Source organism: Pseudomyrmex gracilis, unplaced genomic scaffold (assembly GCF_002006095.1).
Source record: "Pseudomyrmex gracilis isolate BER0280 unplaced genomic scaffold, ASM200609v1 scaffold_290, whole genome shotgun sequence".
NCBI lineage: Eukaryota > Metazoa > Arthropoda > Insecta > Hymenoptera > Formicidae > Pseudomyrmex > Pseudomyrmex gracilis.
In genome coordinates, this window is record NW_018020874.1 from 9135 (window position 1) to 21492 (window position 12358).

The following is a 12358-nucleotide window of genomic DNA, read 5'->3' on the forward strand; positions in this document are numbered from 1 at the left end:
TCAATTCAAAAAACTCACTTGTAAAATTTACAAGTAAATTCGTTACATGTGTATACATATATATATATACATGTATAAGTTCTCACTCAACACTTTGAGAACGGCTCGTAAGGCCTTATATTCATTCATTGGTTTTTAAACAAGACTTTTACAATGTACGTTTTTTCTATATACCGGAGACATTATAATTTTATTTATTACACACATATATACACATACATGTTATTTGTTAACGTTAGATATTTAGTAAATGGCTAATACGTTTTGAGAAGAAAATTGAAAAGAAGAGTAGTTACATTATCGACACGACGTAGTTGCGAACAACCAATTGCTACTATTTAGTTTGTACGGCGCTCGCTGGCGCTACGAGCAACCGCCCCGCTTGCCCTCCGATCCTTGCGCCTACTCCACGAATTTTTGACGCCGTCTGTACGTAGTTGGAAAGCACCCACAGTTAAACTTTCCTACACTGGTTGTGACCAGAGAGAAATCTGAGAGCGGCCATCCTATTGTAATTTTTTACGACGGTTTCAGCCGCTGGTTTTAGCCGTATTTCCACAAAAGTGGAACTCAAAGGCCGTTCTACATTAAACGCAAGTATCAGATCTCGTGAAATTGACCAATTGCAGAGTCAAATCAGCCAATCGACCAACGTGATTGATCAGTTCCACGAGACCTGTTACTTGCACTGAACTCTATATACACTGGAATGCGCATCTTCGCCTAACAAGCATAGCGAGACGTGGCACAAATTGATCAGCGCCATTTTTGTTTGGCCTGGTATTTTAGCAAATCAAAAGTGCGTTCCGCGTCTCTCTACAATGAATCAGAAGCATTCTCCTAGCACGCGTAGAAACGTGTTACGGTTGTATAAGTATATGTGAAAAACATCTGTAATATTAGCGACATGAAGTGTTGCGTGCCCGGATGTGGGCAGANAAGTAAAAAGGAGATTTCATTTCATAGGTAAGGATTTTGGTGTTAAATATATCAGTTTCTGCATGTGTTAACAATGTAGAATAAAAATCGTTAGGTTATTTTGCAACAAAACATATAATGATATTTTGCAATTAGCGCGCGTGTACTTCGTGCTTTTTTACCATTAAAAAAATAGGTTTTTAAATTGCATTAATACGCAAATTTATTTTTATATTGTATTAACGAGCAAAAGCTCTTTTATACATATTTATATAATTAAAATATTATAAATAAATATTTATAATTTTATGTAATTTTATTACTACAAACTCCTGAATAAACTTTTCTTATTTTGGTATTTTTTTATCTCCGTCATTCATATTGTAGCAAAACACAGAACACGCTTCTGACTTGCTAAAATACCATTCCAAACAAACATGGCGCTATTCAATTTGTGCCATAAATTTTTCTTGATGCGCATTCCAGTGTATATAGAGTTCAGTGGTTACTTGAGTTTCATGGAGAACGGCCTTTGAGTTCCACTTTTGTGGAAATACGAGGTCTGTTCTTTTTACCTGAACTGGCTGCACTAGTTCAGAGTTCATCTTTTTCACTCTACATTGGAAGAAGAAAGATAACCTCTGAACTAATGTAGCCAGTTCAGGTAAAAAAAACAGACCTACGGCTAAAACCAGCGGTTGAAACCGTCGTAAGAAACTACAATGGCATGGCCGCTCTCAGGTTTCTCTCTGGTTGTGACTACTTGCCTTTACAATTTACTTTTCCCCTATACGGGAAAGACTTCTCAGCAACAGTGCTCCAAGCCTAATGTTAATCATAAGTTCCTAAAATGGCGTATGGACTAACTCAATTCGGTCCACTAAGCCATTTTTGTATCAAACCAAATCAATAAAATTTGTTTTTCAATGTATAAGTTTGATATTTACATCATTATAAATGTGCTTGATACGCGTACCATTTTGATACGATACGTCAATACGCGTGAAAAAAACGTATCATCACTAGCTTAATGACATCGTTTACAATATTGAAACCAAGGCGATTTAATATAAATATAGTACTTAATAGGCGTATTAAGCAATCGGTGTAAACTAAGACCTATATACTTGTAGGATCTTGGGTCGAGAGTACACTTAAATAAAACTTAAGCGAATTGAATCGAAGGAAAGAAAACATTCCCAACGTACTTTATATCGCTTGCCTTTTTCTTTAATTTTTTGTTATATATTTTTTTATAATTTAATTCTACTTGTCCAGATTTTTTATAATACTTTGGAAGTTTTTATTCTTCAGAAAATATAAAGCTTTGAAGACTATATTTCACTACACACATAGAGTGTGTATAAATTTAAATAAAAGTTTTTATTAAAATGTTTTAAGAATTTTATGATTGTCTAGATTATTATTTTATTGCGGCTTTATTCATTCAGTATTGGAAATAATAATTACGGTTGTTATTCTTTGGATAGAAGAATAATTAGAGTTGTTTTTCTTTGGATTGTAAGATTTATACGAACGGAAAAATCCGGTGCGAATTCATTGAACTGGAATATTGCGTGTTATTTGATCAAAGGATTTCCACGTGGATCACTTTTTCTCTGCGATCGCTTTCTCTCTCGCATTCCTCTCCCTCTCCCGTTTCCGGTAAGCGCGCGCGCAGGCAGGTGCTACGCGCGCTCGCGTACTCACGTCTCACGCACGTTTCAGCAAATTGTCATGAACTAAATGCCAGAAAAGATTCGGAAGCTTACCGCGCGGAGCGCCGGTGTGCAAGTGTACGACCTGCTCCGAGTCACGGATGAATGGCGTATTTATGTGTTTTAATGCGCGACATCGCCTATGTTTTCATATTGTCGTGGCCCGCGTTCACACCACAAGCGATCTAATCTCTTTGACAAATTTCTCTGGCGTGACAACACCGTTCGAACGAGCTTTAGTGGAACCGCGTCGCAGAAGTTACATTATCACTTGGTAGGCGTTGTTGCTGTCATTTGGCTTCCTTCCCTCGCCCCGCGTTGTTTTCCCTATACCAATTTTACTCCAAGTTCTGTAAATTCAAATCTTTTTCGATACATACTTTCGATTCGAATAACATGCACTTCCCAAAGTACGATCCGTTGTAAAAAACTCAAACATATGCAACTGAATATTTGTTTTTATCTCTTATTAATAGACAAAGTGCTACATTGCACGGCATAGATATTACATTACCCAAGTGAATAGATATGTGTATAACATTCTATTGTTGTTTTTAGTAGCAGGAACAATGTTTACGAAGAAGAAAAAGAAACCCCAAATCTCCACACCAACCAATTTTGAGCACAGAGTGCACACTGGCTTTGACAAACGTGAGGGAAAATTTGTTGGACTGCCATTGCAGTGGGCCTCGATAGTTGGAAATAATCAGATACTTAAATCGACCAACAGACCACTGCCTTTGGTTGATCCAAGTGAGATCACACCTACTGAGATTCTTGATTTAAAGACTATTGTAAGAGGACACAATGATCCTAGAATAAATAGACCACTTGCTACTGAGAAGACTGTGGAGAATGGCTTGCCTAAAACCAGTACAGTTGCTCGCTCTAATTCTCTACGTTCTTCTAGTCCACCACGTCTCAGAAAAGATTACAGGTGTTTTAAAACTTGTTTTGCTTTTCTTATTTTATTTACTTGTAAATATACAAGTTGCACATATATTGTTCCATGTATTTGAAATTGTAATGTAGATTTAAAAAAAAAATTTTTTTTACATAGGCATAACAGCAATCTTCCGCCATCTGTGCCAGAAGGTCAAGAAATACCCGCAAATGTTAATCAAGGTTTTACAAACTTTAGCAAGCTGCATAATTACATTGACAAGCTGAGGCAAAATTCCCCAAGTATTGGCAGTGGACTAAACTCCAGTATGCAAAATATGATCCCAAATCTTCAAAATCTTAATCCTAACATGCAATCATCACCTAATTTAACTCACTCAAGATCCAATGTACCAAATTTATCCTTAAACTTCCAAAACTTAAGTCCTATAGTAAATTCCCAAATTCCAGTACAAAGTCCGAATACTCCACAACTTTCTGATACAGAATTTCATAGACTTAATTCGCAAATGGCTATGACATCACATCAATTTAATGGCAATGTACAGGTACTTAATTATATATCACACACATAAGTTACATATTTATAAAATTGTAACAGTCATACATAATGCAAAAACATTTGTAACATCTGAATTGATTTTTAATTTATATAGGGTTTAACTATAGAAGCATCGAGGGATCATCAAATGGGTCAAAATGTGTTATTACACAAGCTACAGCCAAAAATTTCGCCAGTAGGTTCAATAGCCTCGCAACGACCGCTGAGTCAATTAAGTTCACATAACATTACCAAATATCCTCAGACGTACAACATGTCTGAAAATCCGTCTAATCTGCAGTCACATTTAAAGAAACCAAACTTAGAAACTTCTCAGTCAATGCATAATTTATCAAAACCAACCATACCGTCCGCAATATCAGCAACTGGCTCGACTCCAGATCAAAATCAGAATATGAAAAGTGCTGTCTCGTCAGGAAACTTAGCAGTTGGTACAAGTTCGAGTAGCACCAATAAGCAAACTGAGCAAAGACTCACGCATGAACAATTCAGGGCTGCTTTACAGATGGTGGTATGTAAAATGTCAATCAAACAAATTGTTTTGCTTTCTAAGAGATTTTGAGTTTTATAATATTTGCATATATATATTTTACATGTAAATTCAGGTAAGTCAAGGTGATCCAAGAGAAAATCTGGAGAATTTTCTGAAGATCGGCGAAGGCAGTACGGGAACTGTGTGTATAGCTACAGATAAGAGTACCAACCGTCAAGTTGCAGTGAAGAAGATGGATTTAAGAAAACAACAGAGACGCGAATTGCTCTTCAACGAAGTTGTCATTATGAGAGACTACCATCATCCAAATATAGTCGAAATGTATGACAGTTTCTTGGTGGACGATGAATTATGGGTCGTTATGGAATATCTAGAAGGAGGTGCCTTAACTGACATCGTCACACACTCGAGAATGGACGAGAGTCAAATAGCTACAGTGTGTTCTCAGTGTCTTAAGCCGCTGGCGTACTTACATTCGCAAGGTGTTATACACAGGGATATTAAGTCTGATTCGATATTACTTACGGCGGATGGCAGAGTAAAATTGTCGGATTTTGGTTTTTGTGCTCAAGTCTCTCAAGAATTACCAAAGCGAAAATCTCTAGTAGGAACTCCGTATTGGATGAGTCCCGAAGTTATTTCAAGGTTATGTTTCTTATATTTAATAATTTAACCTTTTCGCTGCGGCGAAGTCTAATGCAGAGCGCGCGCGATAGAAGGCGACCTTTTTGCTAGCGCGCAAAGTAATAAAAGTTTTGTAGAAAATAAGAAAGTTTTCAAAATATCGAGTTACATTGCAATAATATAATAATATAAAATTATATGAATACCGATAATATATATGTATATAAATACCGAATACGCATATATGCGCTTATAGCATTATTCTGAAATTTCAAAGCGCGTATACGCGCTTACAGCAATGAAAAGGTTAAAATACATGAAACGATGTAACACATTTCTATTCTTTAAAACATTTTATTGTTTCAATTGTCAGACAAATATAACAAAAAGAGTTGTTTGCATTTTTGAATTACAGATTGCCATATGGACCTGAAGTGGATATCTGGTCGTTAGGAATAATGATCATCGAAATGATTGATGGTGAACCACCGTTTTTCAATGAACCACCTCTGCAAGCTATGAGACGCATCAGAGATATGCCGCCACCAAAATTAAAAAATTTTCACAAAGTAAGATTAATTTTTCTTTTCACTGAATCTCACACAAGCATCTCTCTGATTCAGATTATTCCAACAAATAACCAAATTTAGAAAGTGAATAACACTTTTTTATCTTTATTTAAAGGTTAGCCCGCGTCTTCAAGGTTTCCTCGAACGTATGTTAGTGCGCGACCCGGCGCAACGAGCCACGGCAGCTGAACTATTGCAACATCCATTCCTTAGGCAGGCTCAAAGTCCTAGTATTTTGATTCCATTAATGAGAGGCGCTAGACACACAAACTGCTGACGAGGTTACAACAATTTCTTAAGTTCGAACGTTAGTCAAGTCAAATGTTGATCGCATCTTTGATGATATCGATAGAGAACTGTTCGTAGTTTTTGGCAGCTTAATAAATCTATCAAGTTCAAGATCTCCGGATTTTCATGAAAAATTTTAAGTTTTTTAAGTTTTTCTCTGATAAAAAGACACGACCGATTAAAATGTTTGAACAACTAGATTTCAAACGTTCGGCTAACGTAGTTTAAATATATTCTGCTTCTGTGATCCGATGTGTTTTTGTTACTACAAGTTAAACTTTGAGAAGATATTAAAATTATATCAAATTTAATATATATAACACACAAGTGTAAGAGCTTTTTAAATTATATATTTACATCATTAAACAAGTATGCCACTTTTTAAATATAAAGGCGCTATGAGATTTCTTAAATCATAATGTAATGAAACAATGCATGTGGCATAATTCAAAGCCAAAAATGTGCTAGTTAACCTTTGGATCGCCGGTATGATGACGCCATTTGGCGTCATCAAATAAAGTGTATATATTTTTGTTTGTGTACATGTGTAAACCTAACTGGCCCAGTAATCTCGCGGCTTAAGTGCCGGGCCTACGAATAGGAAGGTCCCGAAATCGAATCAACATCGTCGGATTTTCCCGGGCCAGTCTCTTTCACGTCGAGATTGTCGATTGAAAAGCGAACTGAATCGGGCCTCCAATTGGAGCTCTCAAGAACTGAGCAAGGGTATCTTGTTGCCTTTGGGAAGAGAAATCGTCTCTAAAAACGAAAGAACCACTAGATGGTCACCAGCATCAGGTAGGCAACGGGAAACCATCTGATTAATTTTTCCATGAGAGCATCTAAAGATGCCACCACACTTTGTCAAAAGCAAAAGGAGTGTGGAAAGGGGAGAAACATATGTAATTTACTTCAAAATTCCATTCATGTGCTCATATGCATGTATATCTGTACATTAATGCGAGTTGATAAAATTAGAAAAAAATATTATATTTTACACACATACACACACAGGGTGTCCGACAATTGGTGTAACATCTCTTGTAGGCAGATAGAAGGAGTAAAACTGAGTCGAAAAGTGCTATATCATTTTGCGAAATTCGCAATAGTTACCGAGATCTTAATTAACAAAGATCCGCGAATAAGCATGCATCGGGCCGTCTTAAGCGCGTAAGGCTGCGTTCCGTTTCACGCATACGCGCGCATTTATTTATAATACACGTCACGTATAGTATAGATAAATGCGCGCGTATGCGTGAAACGGAACACAGCTTAAGACAGCCTGGCGCGGTTCGCGCGCTCACGGTGTTACCCGTAGCAACGTACGGGAAGAGCTAATATAACAGCATATAACGGCATTCCTACGAGAGATGTTACACCAATTGTCGGACACCCTATATACACACATATACATACATGTATATGGACATACATGTAGATTTTCGTAATTTTGACCAAAAAAACGTAATTAGCACTATCACAAATTCCCTAAAACCTTTGTTTTGTGAATTAACAAATTTTTTTATCTTCCGCTCTCATTTCCCGCCGGTATAACATATGACTATGACGTCATGCGATAACTCGTACACATCGAACAATGTATACTAGACATATGGATTATTATAAGATACTAGAGATATATGGATTACCATAAGACTTTTATATGAGAAAATTATCCATGATTTTGGATTTTAAAATCCCGGCGATCTAAAGGTTAATTTACTTATTTATTATATTATGTTTGATTCACTTAATTTGTTTTAAAGTTTTGTAAGAAGTATTGTGGTACAATCAGTTTCTTTTCGGTCGTGCCTAGTATATACGTATGTAATATACAAATTTTATGTATAGCTATATTTTTTGAAAAAATAGGTATTGAACATAAGAGGAGAAGGTCTTACACAAATAATATCACATACATATACACACACGTTATACACTGTTGTTTAAAGGATACATTCCAATCTGCTCTAAATTTAAGTATTATTTTAAAAGTAAACTATTACAGACACATTCTGGTATTATTTTATTTATAAGTATTAATTTACTAACGATCTTTTTTGGCACTTACAAAAGCGTCATCAATTCTTAATCATTCCTCAAGTATTGGCATTGCCTGCTTGAATGTTGTAGTAGTTGTTAGTTTTTTTTTTCACACATAAATGTTAAAACTTTAGAATGATTTAACATATTTAGGGTGCGGTCAAAGCCTCACTGCAGATATTTCGAAGCATCATTCTATTTCTTGTTAAATGTAGAATGAAGATAGAATGCTTTGAAACATTTGCAGTGAAATTTTGACCGCATCTTTAATGTTAATAACACAAATAGTGGTAATTTTGAAATACTCGCGAAATGTGAGAGAGTCTTTTTCACTCAAGTGCCTTTATGACAAACACTAACGTAACAAGTATCTTGTCATTATATGAAATTATAATACGTGTTTGTATATAAATAAAGTTCTAGATAACGCAGCTATTTTTTATTTTTTACTGTCATCTTGCTGCTCGTAATTAGACAACTATTTAAAAAAATATGTCATTTGGGAGAGAGAGAGTCATAACACATCGTTTAAAATGAATAATTTGAATAAAATATATGAAATATAATATATCTTATGTTATTTTATGACAAAGATGTTTTTCTCTCAAATTATTTATAATAATATTTATGATTAAAAATAATTATTATTGATTCTTTTCATTATTATTCTCTCTTCTAGACGTATATCTTTATTAAAATGTATACGAAAGAAATTAAAAATATATGTGTTTTGCGTTTATAGAAAAAAAAAACTTATTATCATCATACGTTTTCATACGAATGTGCGATTATTATCGTGATTTTTTATAAGTCCAAACCTGTATTACAAATTTTATTGTAGTTTACACATATAAATACTATTATATACTTTTTAATTTAATTTTTAAATGCTTTTTTTGTACATCTGAACTATCTATATATTGATATATTTTTTTTATCTATGCTATTTGTATCAGTTAATATACATATATTGTTTATTAAAGAAAATGCGTGATACCAAACTTGTCCATGTAGATTACAATAGCAGCTAAATTGTAGTCAGCAGCTTTGAAAGAAGAAGATACGTGTGCGTAACAAAAGAAAACTTGTACATTATAAATCCTCTATCATGTTAAATAGATCTGTTAGACTCGCCATATTTTTAACTAATTACTTTATAATGTTATATAAATTACAATAATTGACTTATTTGTATTTTATCTGTTGCAGATTTTTTGTGCATGTATGTATGCGTGTGTGTGTATACGTAGTATGTACACAGAAAATCGAACTGTATTATAAATTGAATAAATGAGCGTCATGTTGGCAAATTTGAAATATGATGTAATGCTTTCAAAAAAGTTGATTATTACGTTATACTATATGAACAGAAATATCTCTTATATTGTACATTTACTTACGTAATAAAGAATATATTTACAAAACCATCTCTTTTTCCTTATCTTAAGATTAAATCTGTCCGCTTTATTTTCGTTTTATTTTTGAGAAATTTTAATGTGTAGAATAAAAATATATTACTACTTTTTTTTACTGATTTTCTCTTAAATTCTCTTTGCGTCTCTTTTGCTCTGATTGGTTTGGTCTACTTTCTCCGGCGATGTCACGCAAAGTCATACATTTTCTCTCACGTGATTTTTGACCGAGATTTTTAGTTTTAGAGCATGATGTCTGACGTAATTCAATGTTGTCGACGTGCCGAAGAGAATCTTTTAATCCGCGCCAATTGGTTCCCTCCGACGGTCACGTGCGGTCTGGCCGCTGTTACCATGCAAGCCGGCGCATTCTTGACCGAAAGATGTTGATCTGATGCGGTCGTCGTTGATTGGTCAACAAGCGCGGCGAGCCCCTGCTTGACCGAAATGACCTTCGTTTCTGCTCGAATATCCATTGGCGCCACTTACGATTCTCGCGCAAATTGATCGCGTCGCGCGACGATATCATTTAATCGCGCGTCACAAGCGCCAATCGGGAGAGATTCTTTTTTGTAACATCACGTACCTCGGACAAAAATAGAAGCCGAGGATAGCTCATAGCCGTGATGTAACGCATGTAATAAATTAGACGTTTTTTAAACGCACGTGCGATTAATTTTTATCGAAATCGAATCTGGTGAAATATTCGAAACGTCATTTTTTACATATATACAGGGTGTCCCAGAATTGGTGTAACATTTCTCGTAGACAGGTAAAAGGAGTAAAACAGATTCGACAAGTTCTATACCATTTTGCTAGATTCGCAATAGTTACCGAGATCTTACCCAGCAAACAATTTCTGTTTTTGACAATTTCGGCGCAGACCTTGGTAACAGAAACTGTTTGCAGAAATGCTACAATACGGAAACACCGCCAAAATTGTTAGCACACAGAAAGAAAAAACGCAACAACTCTGTTGACAAATACATGAGAGTATTGCAGCCAAAACGATTCCATATATGTCAGTGAAATTAACAACAAATAGATGGTCGATTGCAAGCAGATCTGCTTTTGGCAATACTGTGACCAAACAGTCCGCAAAATTGTATCAGAAATCTGTTTACGACAAAAGTCGGGTTGATCTGTTAAACGCATTGACGACAGATTGCCACCAAACGCCAAGCAGGTCTGTTCGTGTATACGTGCGGACTGTTTGCAATTTGGCGCCAACAGACAATGACCAAACCTATTCCGGATTTTGGCTTCACTTTGGCGATAATTTGGCCTCGCTTTGCTTGTGGCAGACTCTGTCATCATTTTGGTCGCATTTTGACATTTCACATGTTGACAGACATGGTTAACAAACCATATCCTACTGAGGACACAGATGGATATGGTTCTGTGACCGAAATGTTTGCTGGGTAATTAACAAAGATCCGCGAATAAGCGTGCATCGAGCTATCTTACGCGCGTAAGACATGCATGCTTATTCACGGATCTTTGTTAATTAAGATCTCGGTAACTATTGCAAATCTAGCAAAATAATAAATAACTTGTCGACTCAGTTTTACTCCTTCTACCTGTCTTCGAGAGATGTTACACCAATTCTGGGACACCCTGTATATGTATTACTTGTATCAGAGAAAAGACTAAGAGCGGCCATCCTATTGTAGTTATTTATGACGGTTTTAGCCGCTGGTTTTAGCGCCATATCTACAAAAGTAATCTCAAAGATCGTTTTACATTAACCTTTAGAGGACCGGCATTTTTCCTTTAAAATGTTGACTTTTTTTTTAGCAAAAAATGTATGCATATACAGAACCTACATGTAGCGCGTAGTTTCCGAGTTTGTTGCTGGTTACTATAGTGGCCAGAACGGGTCCTTACCGGTATGGCCAATGTTGAAAATTTTCAACATTTGAACTTTAATGGTTCTAAGGATTTTTGATATCGCTAAGTACACAGCGCGTCACTGAATCGCGAAATAGGCGCGGGGATCGAGCGGGCCGTACGATTCGTACGGCGCTTGTTGGCGAGCAACTGTGCTCTGCTTGCCCTCCGATCCCGCGCCTATTCCGCGATTCAATGACGCGCTGTGTACGATTCTAATGTCAGATTATCAAAATTTATACAAAAACAGTGTTGCCAACCTAAATGAATCTAAATAAGTAACAGCAATTACATTCTATATGAAACTTTCCTTCAACGTTACCCAGAGCTAACGGCTTGGACACAGAAAGTTATGTAGCTTCTTTATTGTTTTATAATTTTTTTGTTATTTTTGTAGTTATTAACTATTTTTTTTAGTTTTTGATTTTACTATGTTTTGAAATAAAAAAATAAAATTATAAATAAATTTATATTTTGTGCATAGGAATTTACGGTAATGTTTCTTTTATATGAAAATTTTCAAAATAAGGTGTTACGCATAATGCAGTATTACAAATAGAACATACATATCAAGTTCGACGATTAATTTGATGTAATAAACACAAATGACACCGTCAACTTTTATCAAGTACACATATAAATACATGCTTCTCAAGNACAGATACATTAATATATATGCATATACATTTATTATACATTTTTATATGCACATTAAACAGTTACCTATCTCTGGCCATTATAGTGGCTACTGCGGTCCTCTAAAGGTTAAAAGCAAGTCGCAGGTTTTGTGGAATTGATCAATCACATTGGTCGATTGGCTGATTTGACTATGCGATTAGTCAATTTCACGAGACCTGCGACTTGTGTTTAATGTAGAACGGTTTAGGTATTATTTTACATACACACTTACATCACAAACAAAAATCAAAATTTTTTAA

General features: G+C 35.4%; 1 protein-coding gene across 3 annotated transcripts; it reads left to right on the forward strand.

Moving 5' to 3' along the window:
- Positions 1–2660: 2660 nt before the first annotated feature.
- On the forward strand, positions 2661–7116 carry LOC109859795 (serine/threonine-protein kinase PAK mbt). Of its 3 annotated transcripts, none has more exons than XM_020438358.1 (7): positions 2661–2910; positions 3198–3573; positions 3697–4087; positions 4196–4612; positions 4707–5239; positions 5634–5787; positions 5903–7116. In XM_020438358.1, the coding sequence occupies exons 2-7, from the start codon at positions 3206–3208 to the stop codon at positions 6062–6064; spliced, it is 2025 nt and encodes a 674-aa protein (XP_020293947.1). In that variant the 5' UTR covers positions 2661–2910; positions 3198–3205; the 3' UTR covers positions 6065–7116. The 3 variants fall into 3 exon arrangements, with proteins under 3 accessions (XP_020293947.1, XP_020293946.1, XP_020293948.1); XM_020438357.1 differs by having other exon boundaries at positions 2662–2910; positions 3195–3573; XM_020438359.1 differs by lacking the exon at positions 2661–2910 and adding an exon at positions 2972–3046.
- Positions 7117–12358: the final 5242 nt, after the last annotated feature.

Coding starts and splice junctions, on each gene's coding strand:
- LOC109859795 (XM_020438358.1), top strand. CDS start 3,206: ATGTTTACGAAGAAGAAAAAGAAACCCCAAATCTCCACACCAACCAAT. Junction 4,088..4,195: donor AATTTAATGGCAATGTACAG/GTACTTAATTAT, acceptor TAATTTATATAG/GGTTTAACTATAGAAGCATC. Junction 5,240..5,633: donor AGTCCCGAAGTTATTTCAAG/GTTATGTTTCTT, acceptor TTTGAATTACAG/ATTGCCATATGGACCTGAAG.